Below are 16,343 nucleotides of genomic sequence, written 5' to 3'. Positions count from 1 at the left end.
TCTTAATGTTATCTAATTTTTTCACTCAAAAATTTTCTGATTTAATTAAATGAGGTATAACTATATAGAGGAATAAAAAGAGTGTAAAGAACACATTTTAAAAGTTCAACTTTAAAAAGTATATTCCCAAGAAAATGTAAACTGGAGTTCAAGTTACACAAAATATGACTTCTAATTATGCTATGTGAAAGGTGACCCCTGTGTTAAAATTAACCTCATGACCTAAGAAAAGAATGGAATCTTGGGTCTCTAGAAGGCAGACCATAAGGACAATGCTTAACTAAACTAAAATCCTCTTTAAAATGAAAATATTTAAAGAATTCTTTTTTCCCCCTTTTCTTCACAGATTAAATTAACTGGGAGAGAGGATAAGAGAAACAGGCACTCGCCACTACCTTTTTTATTCAATTTACCTGAGACCCTCCAGCCGCTGGGACAAGGCACGCACACAGGTTTGCAATGAGACTTTCCAAAGAGACATTCAGACTGTCCACATATACAGTGTAGATCAAACCCAGGCAAGCCTGCAAAGGGACATGCATGCAGTTAGTTCATGAAAAGAGTAGGCACTAAAAATAAATTGCTGTGACATCTGCCCCTAGGAAAATTTCTCTTTGAACCTAGCAGAACACATTGGACAGTGACCATGAAATAAATTTTAAGCAGCAAATGTTATTAAGTTTATTAAGTTTTCCTCTAAAACCAGAACCTCTAAATGAGCTTTTGAGAGGAGTTTATAAAAAGCAGAAATCCATCATTTGTAAAACAGGTGTTTGTGCTGAGATAACCACTCTAGCAAATTTGTGGGTCTTAAAACTGTTGTTATTATGTGTGGGTTCTTTTTTGGTCTCAACTTACTTTGCAAAACATCAAATTTCAAGATAAACATTTAGAAATTTTATCTTGTTTTGTGATTCTTATAAATTCAGAACATTTATTCTACATAACAATGTAACTTATATGAATTATTACAAAAAGAAAAAAATAGGGACAAGATATGATTAACACTTTAAACTCAGAAGAAAGTAGGTGATAAAAAGGAAGACAAAGTGCAATCTTTATGAATCTTTCAGCTTATTAAATCTTGTAACTCCAAAACATTATTATTTGTTAGGAATCACCTTACTGTCATTGAAATACTGACACCAAGTTAATTTTTCTAAAATACATATAATCTCAACAATATGGAAAAGTATGCCAGAAATTATTATTTATTTCCCAAATCCTTGGGAACTTTTGGGGTATAATTTATATTTCCAGAGAACTATAATTTTGGACCATGGTAACATTACTAAAACTAAAGGAAGCAACTGAAATAAGAAAAAAATAAGCCCTCTTCTTTCAAATCCTACATATATTTGTATCTAAATTAAAACCTGTTCTTACATTTGAAAATTCTGAGTGTCTAGAAAGCAAAATATCTGAAAGTAAAAAATATTCTAAAGCTATTTTGGCAAGGGTAGGATCAGAACTATTTGAAAACACAAATACCCCTCCTCTTCGTTTCAACCTGGATTGAACAAAAGAAGGTGAATAAAAATACACAAAGTAGTATATTACTAATGTATTTTAAATATGCTACAGGTAATCAAATTATTTCTTTAAGATATATACATTTTGGAGTCAGTAAAAATGTTTTGGAAAAAAGCACTACATTCTTAAAATTCAAATAGTCACATTAACTTACTTAGTTATTTATTTCATCCAATATGAAAATATATCTACTGTTAACAGTAATTTTATTGACAAGTTCCCAAATCAATTTATTTTAGCTATAAAGATGTTTTAAATACTAAGAACTTGTTACCATGGTTCACTCAAAACAGATTTATACAATAATATATGTCAATGATGACAATGAGGAGTTCTTTACCCTAAAAATTTCTGGATAATATAATCTGGATACCAGCACCAGGCTTTTGGGAGCAAACACTTCTGCAGGCTGAATTAAACCAGTCACTTCCACTTCACCTTCAATCTCTTCCTTCTTTGTTCCCTAGAAAAAGAGGTACCATAATCAACACAGAATTTCCTAGGTTTATAACTCACAAAAGAAAGATGTATACACTTCCATATAATTTACAAAATCCAAATTTAATTCAAAATAATGTGTAATATAGTTTACAAAACTGAAACTAAAAATAAAGAGCATACTTGAAAGGCATCAAAATTATAAATAGGACACACTTATTTCATTTTTGAAAAGCTCCAAATATATACCACAACTTTATTTGAGCATCTGGTTTCTGTGTGAGGTACCAGTAATAAAAGGTAAATTAGACATATTCAACTTATTTAAATAGCAATCCCAAAACTAAAAAGCACATTCATTTAAATGGAAAGTCGGCATACTGCTCTCCAGTTCCATCCATGCCACTGCAAATGGCAAGAATTCCTTCTTTTTTACAGCAGCTTAGTATTCCATTGTGTAGATGTACCACAGTTTTTTAATCCACTCATCTGCTGATGGGCACTTAGGCTGTTTCCAAATCTTAGCTATAGTAAATTATGCTGCTATGAACATAGCTAAATAAGCCCATCAGAGAAAGATAAATATCACATGATCTCACTCATTTGTGGAATATAATGAACATAAACTGATGGAACAAAAACAGATCCAGAGACAGAGAAGCATCAATCAGACCATCAAACCTTAGAGGGAAGGTAGGGGAGGGTGGGGGTAAGGGAGAGAGATCAACTGAAGGACTTGTATGCATGCATATAAGCATAACCAATGGACATAAGACACTGGGGGGTAGGGGAGGCCAGGGGATTGTCAAGGGCGGGGAAAAAAAGGGACACATATGTAATACCCTTTGTAATACTTTAAGCAATAAAAAATAAATAAATAAAAACAAACAAACAAACAAAAACAGATCCAGAGACAGAGAAGCATCAATCAGACCATCAAACCTTAGAGGGAAGGTAGGGGAGGGTGGGGGGAAGGGAGAGAGATCAACCAAAGGACTTGTATGCATGCATATAAGCATAACCAATGGACACAGACAACAGGGGTGTGAGAGTATGAGTGGGGGGAGGGGGGGAATGGGGGAATAAGGACACATATGCAATACCTTAATCAATAAAGAAAAAAATGGAAAAAAAATTTAAAAATAAATGGAAAGTCAATTTTCAAGAAAAATCTGTTTTAGAAGTCAGGCACTAGTTTTAATTTCTGTTTTCCTGCTTGTCTAAATCTTTCAAACAAAAGTGATATTCATTTGGAATTCCAAGGCTTGCAGAATGCTCCATGCTCTCGGAAGTAAAGCACAATCAGCTCTAAATTCCTTTTGGCTCTAAGCAACAAAGTTGATTTTTTAAAAAGAAAGAATATGTTTATACACAAAACTAAGTTCCAGAATGAGCTTCATGCCCCTGAACTGTACATTTAAAAATGGTTAAAATGGCAAAATTTTTGTCATATATACTCTAGCACAATAAAAACATGTAAAATAAAAAAAATTAGTTTCAATGACTAAATATATTATTGGTTTATGAAATAAACTTTGAACAATATTATTCTCATTTATTAATAAACATTTCCTGTGCACCTATTGTTCCATAATACTATATAAAGTACTATAAAAGTTTTAAACAAAAAATAAGACAAAGTAGTAAAACATTCAGATTTCTAGATGGTACTATAAGATATAAGGACATTTTTTCTAACTAGAATCCTCTTTTCTTTCCTTTCCAATAATCAAAGGTCAGCTTAAAATGTATCTTCCTTCCTGAAGCCTTTCCTTGACTGATTTTTCTCTTACTCTAATTCCTGGTACAGTTCAGCAACATATCACATTTGGTTATACTTATTACTCCTGACAAACCTCTCCCCAAAATGCCATATCCAACTTGACATCTCCACTTGAATAACTAACAGGTATCTCAAACATGGAAATCATAGCTTCAATCTTTCTCACTCAAATTCCACTTCTCCTGCAGTATTCTCTATCTCAGTTATTGAAAATCCTATTTTTCCATTTAGCAAATCAAAAATCCTGATTCCCCTTTCTTTCATATCCCATATCCAAACTGCTAGCAAATCCTAATTTCTCACCCTCTCCACTGCTACCACAATACTGTGAGCCACCATCACTGCTTGTCCTGATTATGGTAACAGCCTCCCTCAGTCTGCTCTACTCCTCCTTAGTTCCACTTTGCTTCCCTGCTGCTCCTTAAACATGCTGGGCATCCTCCCAACTAAGGGTCGTAAGCATTTGTTCCTTATTCCTTTGCTTGGAATACTCTTTCCACCGATATGCTAATGACTAATTCTGTCATCTCCATTAGGTCTTTATTCAAGGGACATCTGCTCTTTAAGCCTTTGCTGGCACCCTGCTTGAAACTGCTAGGCCCTAACACTCCCTATCCACTTTCCTTGCTTTATTTTCATCCATGGCACTTGTTATGTTACCATCCACTATATTATCTATTTCACTTATTTTGTGTTTTGCTCCATGAAGACCAGGATTTCTGTCTAGTTTCTTCCCTGGTAATTTCCCACTTCCTAAAACAAGAGCTGAGCACATAGTTGATACTTATTTACTCACTGCATATATTCAAGAGGGGAACTATCCATTTAGTTTTTCTATGTGTGATATGGTCCATATGCTTTTGAAAGATTTTCATTTGTTACAAAGCAAAAGCTAAAATTAGGTTGCTTGCTTTCTGGAATCCTTACAAATAATAAAAATGTGATGAATATAAATTTACCCAAGATTTCCACACCTAATTAATCATATTCTTCATGGATTACTAATAAATTTGAAATGACAAAAGAATGACTGAAATTCTTGAAAGAGATAAAGCTATCCACATTTTTATGAGATTGTGATAAATGCCCTAGAGTAACATTAGAAGTCAGCTTGAGTAAGTAGATAACCATTTCAAATAAATGACCAGTAACCTACTTTAACCAAAACACAAAACAGAATGCATCGGTCATTTCTTAAACCTTAATTTAGTTCTCTAAGTAGAATAGTTATTAACAAGAAAGAAGATCCAATATAATTTAAATCAGTGTTTATATCCTTTTAGTACAGACGTTGACCTTTACTTTGTAAATGGGCCATAAATCATAACATGTTGTTATTCTAAATTCCAATAGCTCTCATACAATACATCTTAAGTTCGGAGAAAATTCATATTTTTTTTTCAAAGCAAAATGTACTGCTATGATAAAAAAATTTAAATCTCTAAACAGTTGATCAAAATAAAGTTTGTTTTAGGAGATGATAACATGGTGTTTTTTATCAGATTTTTCTATTAACTTATCATGTGAGGCAGGGGTGGGGTACCTTTGTTCTGCCAAGGGCCATTTGGATATTATAACATCATTTTTGAGCCATACAAAATTATCAAATTAAAAATTAGCCTGCTATGTTTGGTCAAACATTTAATTCATTCACTCCTAATGCCTTGGTAGGGCCAGACCAAATGATTTCATGGGCCTTATGTAGCCTGTGGGCCAGATGTTCCCCACTCTCGATGTAAGGGAATATTGCCTCTTCTCTGTACCCATTAGAGTATCTTTCGTATAATAATTATGTAATTATATTGGCTTTATTTGGTTTGTGTTTTACAATGAGTGATTTTCACATATTGAAAATATCTGTAAACTTAATAAGCAATAAATTAAAAATAGGTTATGAATGTAATAGGTGCTATAATAATGCCCTGCAATTTAATATTCTATTGTATAAAACATTTTCACATATTTTATCTCATTGAACTATATTTGCAAGTGTTCTAGCCTAAGATTATTCCTTGACTTAAATAGGTCTCCTTAAAGATACAAATTTACTTTAAACACTGTTTACTGAGTTGTCTCACAATGATTGCAAGATCACCTTACCTCTTATATGTATCACAAGCACAAGCTACAACTTGCCCATTTATAGACCTTTCTCTACCCATTATTATTATGGACTACATCTGCTAGTGGGATTCCAAACTTCTATGCAGTTTACATTCTTATAGTTCATAATCTCTCTACTTCAATAATATGGTATAAATTAGTAACCACCGTATAAATTTGCCCCTAAAGTGTTACTGCCCTTTAAACATATCCCGTGACAAAAATGCTAATAATTTCTAGATTATTGGTTTTATGGAATGTATCCATACAGTAGAGGGGCACAATCTTTAGAAAGTTTATCCTATCACTCAGGCTGAGCACTTCAAACTCATCTTTGTTGCACTTCTAATACTTGATTCCTGTCCCTTCTACCCGGAAAAGATTTGTTTCATTCAATATCCTCTCTGTACTAAGTTCATTTTCAATAGCACCATTTCACACTAAAACTTTCCTACAGACTTTTTAAAAACACAGTTTAAAAAGCAGGACAAAAGGAATTATGCAAATAACAAACTTTCAGTTCTACATTCCTTTTTTGAAATGTAAGTAATTTGTTACAGTGTACTATTACCTAGAATTGCTTCTGTAAAGCAATTTAAGGACTTAAAATTTTTTAAAAATTGAAAATAAAGGAGTCTAAGTAGTTGCAAATCCTGTAAAGTCTATAATTCCCTCTGACAAGCATTTTTATTTCTTGCCAAATAATCTGTTAATCTGTTACATGTCCACATAATAAAACCTATTTATCCTGCATTGGTCTGGAAAAATGATAACTATGTGAGAAATACACATTTTAGGATAAAAAGGATCTTTATACTAAACTAGAGGCCCGGTGCATGAATTCGTGCACTGGGGGGCAGGGGTCCCTCAGGCCGGCCTGCGCCCTCTTGCAGTCCAGGAACCCTGGTTCCCGCCACCACTGCTGCTGCAATCGCCAGCCCTTAAGCTAGGCTTCTAGCTCAGCAGTGCTTTCTCTGTGAGAGTGCACTGACCACCATGGGGCAGCTCCTGCATTGAGCATCTGCCCCCTGGTGGTCAGTGCATGTCATAGCAATGGGTTGTTCAGCAATTCGATCAATTTGCATATTAGGGTTTTATTATATAGGATGCCTTGGGAATGTGTGGAAGGAAGGGCTTTAAGCAAGGAGGGTAATCTCAATTCTGGTTTTTAAAAAATCACCCTGAAGCTTAATAGAGAATAGCTTGTAAAGAGGCAAAAACAGAAAGAGGAAAGTTTGTTAGAGGTCTATTTGATAGTTCAGGCAAGATATATGGTGAAGTGGTAAGAAAAGAGGCCAAAACAAGCTGATGATTTATTTTGGAAGTAGGATTTATTTTGGAAATAGAATTGACCTGGTTTGCTGATGGCTATCCTTAATGTGAAAGATGAAAGAAAGGGAGGATAAGAGATAACCCTACATTTTTTGTTTGAACATCTGGATGGATAGCGATGTTAAACTGAGATTAGGAAAATTAAGAAGAAACAGACTGAGGCTGGGATGGGAGAAAGAAATGGGGAGTAATCAGGAGGCAATGAGCCTTGCATATATTAAAGGCTCAATAAATGTGAATTCCATCCCTCTTCCAAACACTGTTTTATCCATTACAGAAAAGCAGGAAAGCAAGAAGCTGAAACTCTGTTAAGAAATAATAGCATAAAGTCAATTACATCTCAACTTAAAAAAAAAAGAAACAATGGCTATAAAAACAATTTAAAGGTAATCAATTCCCTATAATATAATCATAATGTGTTTCATTTATATTGACATGGGACCATCTACACTAATAAAAGAGAAACATGGTAATTAGCGTACGACCGCTACCCTTTTCATTGGCTAATCAGTGAGTATATGCAAATTAACTGTCAGCCAAGATGGCGGCCGGCAGCCAGGCACTGAAGCGAGCATGAGGCTTGCTTGCTGCGGACTCCAACGTTCCCCGCCTCACTTGCCGGCCTCTAAGCTGCAACTCTAAGAAACTATGTACTATGTTGCAAATAAGAAGCTAAACAAAACACCAGAAACCAGCCGGACTGAAACCCAGCCGGACCGAAACATTGTATCCATGTTTTCAGCAGCGAGGCCTCAGCACTAAAGCTGGCCCAGAATAAAAAAAAAAAAAAAAAAGAAAACAAGGAGCGGTTGGAAGCTTTAGTCACTTGCCAGCTGGAAAACAGCCCTCAGGCCCTCACCCAGACTGGCCAGGCACCCCAGTGGGGACCCCCATCCTGATCCAGGACACCCTTCAGGGCAAACCAGCCGGCCGCCACCCGTGCACCAGGCCTCTATCCTATATAGTAAAAGGGTAATATGCCTCCCGGCACCGGGATCAGCGTGTCAGGAGGCAGCTCCCAAACCCCCTGATCAGGCCTGCTCTGTGCCTGATAGGGGGGAGCTCCCCAGTCCCCTGATTGCCCTGCGGCTCTGTGTTTGACGGGGGAGCACACCAACCCCCTGATCAGCCCTGCTCTGTGGGTGATAGAGGGTGGCGCCCCAACCCCCCTCCACGGGCCTTGCTCTGTGTGTGACAGGGTAGAGCCATAACCTCCCCATTGGCCCTGCCCTGAGTGTGACAGGGTGCAGCGCCCCACCCCCTGATCCGCCCTGCTCTGTGTGTGACAGGGGGCAGTGCCCCAACTCCCCTATTGGCCCTACTCTGTGAGTGACAGGGGGGAGCTCCTCAACCCCCTGATCGGCCCTGCTCTGTGCATGACAGGGGGGAGCTCCCCAACCCCCTGATTGACCCTGCTCTGTGTGTGACAGGGTACAGAGCCCCAACCCCCCTGATGGGCCCTGCTCTGTGCGTGACAGGGGGTGGCGCCGCAACCTCCCCATCGACCCTGCCTTGAGTGTGACAGGAGGCGGTGCCCCAACCCCCCAATCGGCCCTACCCTGAGCGTGACTGAGGGTGGCATCGCAACCTCCCGATCCGCCCTGCTCTGTGCATGACGGGGCGGCGCCCCAACTCCCCAGTAGGCCCTGCTCTGAGCCTGACCAGGGGCTGCACTTAGGGATTGGGACTGCCCTCTGCCACCCGGGAGCGGGCCTAAGCCAGCAGGTCGTTATCTCCCAAGGGGTCCCAGACTGTGAGAGGGCACAGGCCGGGCTGGGGGACCCCCCTCCCCCCGCCCCCCGAGTGCACAAATTTTTGTGCACCGGGCCTCTAGTCTATATATATAAAAGCCTAATATGCAAAGTGGCCCCTCAGGAGTTCAGCCAACTGGGAGTTTGATTGATCGCTATGACGTGCACTTACCACCAGGGGGGCGGCACAGAACAAAGGAAGGCCCTGGCTGGCAGCTGGCAGCCACTAGGGATTCTACCTGTGCATGAATTTCCTGCACTGGGCCTCCAGTATCAATATAAATGAAACAAGTTTCAAAAAAGTTCTTATATGATGTGTATGTGTTTTTACATATGTATATTTTTAAATTAAATATGTTTACATTTTTAACTTGAAGGAAAAAGGCCTGAAAGGTTATACTCCAAAAGATTAGCAGTTGTGCTCTGGCTGGTGTGGCTCATTTGGTTGGGGCTTTGCTGCATACACCAGACGGTGGCAGGTTCTCGTCCTGGTCAGGGCACAATACCCAGGTTGGGTGTTAGATCCATGGTCAGAGTGCATGTGGGAGGCAACCCATCAGTGTTTCTCTCTCACCTCATGTTTCTCTCTCTTTCTCCTTCCCATCCTCTCTCTGAAATTGAAAAAAAACAAAAAAGATTGGCAGTTGTCTTTGGGTCATGGGATTATTGTTGATATATACCACATAAAAGTACTATACACATATCCAGAGAAAAATAATTTTCTAAAATGTTTACAATTGTATTATCTTTATAATAAAAAGTTTAAAGTTATAAAAAGTAAACGGAAATGTATCAGTATGTGTTTATTTATTAAACACTGACTACTAAGTTGGCCACATAGTGGATGTCACAGAAGGATAAGTACAGACTGTGTCAGGAAATTTATAATCTAGCTTAAGTGCTAAAACCAACACAGATGAAATAACATTAACTAGTACAAAATAATACTGTAACATTTTGAAAATTCATATTTAAAGTGCTCAAGAAATCTGAGAAGGGATGAGGCTCACAGCAGCGAGCTAGGATTTAAGGGATGAATACAATAGTTAGAGGGAAAGGGAAAAGACAAAGAAGACTCAATTCAACAATGAAGCAAATCGAAACACTCAAAGTGAGGTTGGCAAGTTTAACTGTAATTTTAATTTCATTTCCCTAATTTTAGTCCTTATACATCTTTTAAAAAACAGGATAAACTAAACACTAAAATTTTATGATAGGCATATTTAACTAAAATTCCTTGCCTATGTTGACATTATTAGTTGATAAAATGGATTAACTTACAATGCATTTTTTAAAATAAGAAACGTGACAAAGGTAATTTGTTGAAAGTTTCAATTTTTGGCATATTTTACTTCAATAATTTTTTTAAAAAAATATTTTCATTGATTTCAGAGAGGAAGGGAGAGAGATAGAGAGATAGAAACATCAATGATGAGAGAGAATAATTGATCGGCTGCCTCCTGCATGCCCCCTACCGGGGATCTAGCCTGCAACTTGGGCACGTGCCCTTGACCAAAATCGAACTTGGGACCCTTCAATCTGCATGCTGACGCTCTATCCACTGAGTCAAACCAGCTAGGGCTCAATAATTCTTAATGCATATTTCCCCTCCAAATTAATGTCAAGTGAATTAATCAGAATTAATGAATTAGTCATTATAACTGAGGAATATAGTCATTGACACTGAGGTATGTTCCTGCTCATCATTTATCCCCAAGATATAACTGATTCAAGTTTCAATTATTAGAAAGTACTCAAGAATTCTTTGGTGTATCTTACAAAATTTTTAAGAAAATCAAAGACTGACTTAAAGTGTCAAAATTATGAGAAAAGCTATTAAGCTAAGCCTTCTCTCTGAAGAGAAACAGATAATGAGTGAAACTTCTGTGTGAGCTGAAGAAATAGCAGATAGACTTCATGTTTGTTTTCTAACAAAATTAACCATTTCAAAATTAGGTTCTCATAGATTCAAGAACATTATTCTGTGAACCATCATAATCAATGGACTCTTTTAAAAGTTTTTTTCCAGCCGAAACCGGTTTGGCTCAGTGGATAGAGCGGCGTAGGCCTGCGGACTGAAGGGTCCCAGGTTCGATTCCGGTCAAGGGCATGTACCTGGGTTGCGGGCACATCCCCAGTAGGAGATGTGCAGGAGGCAGCTGATCGATGTTTCTCTCTCATCGATATTTCTAATTCTCTATCTCTCTCCCTTCCTCTCTGTAAAAAATCAATAAAATATATTAAAAAAAAAAAAAGTTTTTTTCCAGTATGTAGTCTCTAGAACATTGTCAAGTACAACATTGATTATATTAGAAGCAAGCCCAGTTCCAACATATCTATGCATGAAATGCCAGTTTTTGTTAAAACTGGTAAAAATTATAAATGATAAAACACTAAATCATATATTAGACTAAGCAATTACATCATCATTATTTGGTGAGTTATCTATAATAATAAAAGTGTGATATGCTAATTAGACCAGACGTCCTTTCAGATGAAGCGGGGCTGCAAGGAAGCTCAGATCCCGGGTGCCAAAGGAAGCCGGTGCCAGCAGCTGGGGGAAGGAAGGCCTACTCTTGCATGAATTTCGTGCATCGGGCCTCTAGTAAGATCATAAAACAAGTTTACCAATTCATAGCTTAAATAAAATATTCTTCCCTGGAATTCCTGATAGAAAAGTTTTGTGCTAAACACAAAGATCAAGATTTCAGTGTTGTTGTTTTTTTAAGAATGTATGTTGAAACCTTGTTTAATGATCATGTAACATGACATATTGAAACATACCATAAAGAAATGAAATATTTGGTTATAAACAAGTACAAACAATAAATTCTAGCATTGTACATTCATCTAAAAAATGTCTTGATCAGGTGACTAGGAATAGTATTCTGTGGATCATAGTTTAAGAGGAAATTTTAAAGTATATTTAATGTGAACAAAATTAAAATGAGTCTTTAAAATTAGATACAGTTAACATGATAGAATAATAAAAATATTACTGGAAGTACCTACTTCATTTTACAAACTAGCAATCTCATGCCAGAGGAATGAAAAGACCTGCCAAGGTCATACAGCTCATTAAAGGTACAATGGGGATTAACAAGTCAAGTGTTCTAACTCTTGGACTAGTTCTCTTTCCATTCTCTTACATTCTTAGTAGAGGCCCGTTGCACGAAGAGATTCGTGCAATAGGCCTTCCTTCCCCTGGCTGCCGGCACCAGTTTTCCTCCAGCACCTGGGACCCAGGCCTTCACTCCGGCCGCAGCAGAGAAGGCAAGCCTGGAGGCTTCTCCGCTCCGACTGCAATAGAGAAGCCAAGCCTCTTCAGTCTTCAGTCATCTTCAGTCTTCGCTCAGGCCGGAGCCTTCAGTCTTTGCTCCACGCCTGCATATGCAAATTAACCACCAGCTTTGTTGGGTTTAATTTGCATACCCATCTTGATTGGCTCGTGGGCATAGCGGAGTGACACCAATTTGTATGTTTCTCTTTTATTAGTGTAGATATACAACCTTTACAAGAAAGAGATATTGATTCCAAGAAACTGATTGGAAGAGGTTACATATGAGAAGTCAAATTGTAAATATGAAAAGATGTTCAGACTTTTTTCCGTTTAGTTATATATGAATGTAATAATCTTTCTTGTGTTTAAATGAAATAGTAGTAACAACACACAATTCTTACTGCAGCCTTTCCTGGTATAAAATTGCTGTCAGAGTTTAAGAAAAGGTATTTAATGTTGAAGGACTTTGGGAACTTGTTCTCAAAACTTGTTCTCTGTAGTTTTAGTGCCTCATAATTTTAAGCATATAATATTAACTAACCATAGCTAAGTCAATGAAAGCTTTTCCCTACAAAAAGGAGGCTGTTTAAGACTCAGCATTCTCTCCACCAGCCAATTCTCATTTGAAAGGGAGAAACAGGTACAGAACCCTTTTGTAAGAAGCATAATTTTCACTCATTAATACTATAAGAAGAATCCCCTGTGAATATTTGCATATTTGCATATGTTGCAAATTATCAAACTACAGAACAAACTCAGAATATATAAATCCCTCAAACATTTTCACCTCTGTTTGACTTATGTTAGTTATGCTAGTTTTCACTAGACTCTCTTTGTTGAATAAGGTGTATTAGTCTCTAGAATACTATCAAGTATAATGTTGATATATTAGAAGCAAGCTCAGTTCCACACTTCTCAATGCATAATTTCTAATTCAGGTAGGTAGATTATCATTAACAAAACCCTCCTGAAGGGAATCAATATTTTTCCAAAAAGATATTAATCATAGTGTTATTTATAATATTGACAAAAAGTGAAATACATGCCCATTAGGAAATTAAGTATATTATATCCACATGGCAAATTAGACATTAATTATGTCTATAGAAAGTTTTAGTTAAAAAAAACTTTACTATTAAAAGAAAATAGGTCAAACTATTTTTGCTCTTCTCTTACTTTTCTCTCAATGTATTCCAAATTTTCTCCAATAAGCATAGTGTAGTTTGATAAGTGAGGTGCGGGGGTGGAGTAAAGAAAAACAAAATATAATTGGGTTATTCTTCAGAAAAATCTATCAAATGTTTTGTATGTTATTTCCTCCACTGCTCCAAGTATTCCCATCAGTTTAGAAATCTATTTTTATTACTTCATTTTTCCAGGCAAATTGCTCAACCATTTGGAACTGTTGTACTTTATTATGAGCATTTAAATGTATTTTTCCTCACAAAGCTAAACTTTAAATGATATTTATTAAAATGTACAGATTCCATAGATTTATAATGTTTTCAATGTCAGATATTGATAATAAATAATAAACAAGACCAATTATGGTCTTACTCTTGACATATTCTTGAACCGATAACACTGATATAATTTTTGCAGCCTTCTTTTTGTATTTGGTCTTTGGAGGCTGATTGATTCAAGTTGACTTAGTACCTAAATGTCCCTGGGTAAGTCCTTTAGCCTCATCTATAAAATGGAAATGTTAATAGAGCTTCCATATGACTTAGCAATCCTTCTTCTGGGTATACACCCCAAAATTTGAGAACACTTATTCATAAAGACACATGTATTTCTATGTTCACTGCAGCATTTTTCATGGTAGCCAAGACATGGAGACAACCTGAGTGTCCTTCAACCCTTGATTGTATAAAGAAGACTGATATATATAATTAGAAAACTATTCAGTCGTAAGAAAGAATGAAATACTGACACTTGCAGCAACATAGATGGATCTAGAGAGTATCATGCTAAGTGAAATAAATCAGATAGAAAAGGACCAGAACTGTATGATTTTACTCATATGTGGGCTATAAAACAGAAAGCAATAAGTGAACAAACAAGATAAACTCAGACAGAGACAACACTATGAAGGTTACCAGAGGGGAAGAGGGAGGAGGGAGAATATAGAGGATAAGGGTCAAATATATGATGATAGAGGGAGACTAACCTATGGGTGGTGAGCACACAATGCAATATACAGATGATGTATTATAGAATTTTATTCTTTTTAAAAAAATCTTTTTCTTTAATGATTAAGGTATTACATATGTGTCCTTATCCCTCTATTGCCCCCCACCCCCCTAATGCCCTCACCTCCCTGGTGTCTGTGTCCATTGGTTAGGCTTATATGCATGCATACAAGCCCTTTGGTTGATCTCTCTAGAATTTTATTCTTGAAACTTATATACTACTAGAGGCCCGTGCACGGATTCGTGCACAGGGCAGGGGAGAGGTCCCTCAGCCTGGCCTGCACCCTCTCGCAATCCAGGACCTCTCAGGGGATGTAGCAATGTGCCAAGCAGCAGGTGGCCAGGGAGAAACCCGAGCCATGGGCCTGGCGCCACACTGCTCGTGCTCATCCTGGCCCGCTGCGCCTGCCGCTGCCACTTGGTAGCACTGCCACGGAGTCAGGAGAGGCTCCTGCCACCGCAGCTGCACTCGCTAGCCATGAGCCCAGCTTCTGGCTGAGCAGTGCTCCCCCTGTGGGAGTGCACTGACCACCAGGAGGCAGCTCCTGTGTTGAGCGTTTGCCCCCTGATGGTCAGAGTGTGTCATGGAGACTGGTCAACCGGTCATTCCGGTTGTTCAGTCATAATAGTCGCTAAGGCTTTTATATATAGAGATTATAAACCAATGTCACCCTATTTGTTTAATTAAAACCTGTATTACAATAAAATAAATAAAAATAATAAAATGAGAATGTTAAAGCCTACCAACTGGTATTCTTGTGAGAAGAAAATCAAATAAACTACATGAAAATGGACTATTACAAAGTATTATAAAACTTTTAGCATAGTGCCTGGAATATGATAAACCTTCAATGTATTATAAGCACTAAAATCTTTTTTTTCGACCCATAAGCTTTTTGCCTGGATTGCCCATTTTTCTTTCCCTTAGTCTAAGTCTTAGCTCTTGTGTTTTAAATGTCCACTGAGTCCTTTAAACTTTGCAAGACTTATTCTAGCTACCTAGTCTTCAATTATTAATTCTTTCATTGAACTGATTCTAGAATATCTTTACACTTAAGTTTTGGTTTTGCCTCCCAAGCTAGATTTTAAGCAAATTGAGATGAAGAAACGTATCTTATGCCTGCTATGCATCTCCCTCTTTATTACTTATTTACTTCTCCAAAGTATCCTCATTCATTCCCACCTCTTTCTTTGATATTTTGTTTCCTAACATATCAAATGTTTTTACTGCAAATTTCATTATTATTATTTGTTCATAAACACTTTTTAAAATGCATTTAAAAATTTTAAAGTGATATAACTAAATAAAAATTTAGATAGGTTTATCAATTTTTAAAATCCTATATAATAAAACCCTAATATGGCCCTAACGGTTTGGCTCAGTGGATAGAGCGTCGACCTGCAGACTGAAGGGTCCCAGGTTCGATTCTGGTCAAGGGCATGTACCTTGGTTGCGGGCACATCCCCAGTAGGGGGTGTGCAGGAGGCAGCTGATCGATGTTTCTCTTTCATCGATATTTCTAACTCTCTATCCCTCTCCCTTCCTCTCTGTAAAAAAAACTCAATAAAATATATTTTTTTAAAAACACCCTAATATGCAAATCGACCAAACAGTGGAACAACCAGTCGCTATGACGCACACTGACCATCAGGGGGGCAGACGCTCAATGTAGGAGCTGCCCCCTGGTGGTCAGTGTGCTTCCACAGGGGGATCGCTGCTCAGCCAGAAGCCAGGCTCATGAATGGCGAGTGCAGCGGCAGCAGCAGGAGGCTCCACAGCAGGCGGACATCCCCCAAGGGGTCCCAGCATGCGAGAGGGTGCAGGCTGGGCTGAGGAACCTCCTTCCCTTCCCCCAGTGCATGAATGTCATTGCACCAGGCCTCTAAAAAGCAATTTCACATCTATCATAATTTACTGATTACTTAGAAAA

At 37.6% G+C, this 16,343-nt stretch overlaps 1 protein-coding gene across 5 annotated transcripts in view; it reads right to left on the bottom strand.

Moving 5' to 3' along the window:
* The window catches only part of SBF2 (SET binding factor 2), a 341,532-nt gene that overhangs the window by 176,123 nt on the left and 149,066 nt on the right, over positions 1-16,343 (bottom strand). For all 5 annotated transcript variants that reach the window (XM_070425317.1, XM_070425313.1, XM_070425315.1 and 2 more), the window contains exons 4-5: positions 1,874-1,996; positions 414-524 (exon numbers count right to left, since the gene is read on the bottom strand). In XM_070425317.1, the coding sequence (XP_070281418.1) occupies positions 414-524; positions 1,874-1,996 (234 nt within the window). The remainder of the gene's footprint in view (positions 1-413; positions 525-1,873; positions 1,997-16,343) is intronic.

This window comes from Myotis yumanensis, unplaced genomic scaffold (genome assembly GCF_028538775.1).
Source record: "Myotis yumanensis isolate MYYU_CA2020_CCGP unplaced genomic scaffold, mMyoYum1.0.hap1 SCAF_10, whole genome shotgun sequence".
Classification (NCBI taxonomy): domain Eukaryota; kingdom Metazoa; phylum Chordata; class Mammalia; order Chiroptera; family Vespertilionidae; genus Myotis; species Myotis yumanensis.
Note: the sequence above shows the minus strand (reverse complement) of the source record. Positions and strands in the feature narration are given on the sequence as shown.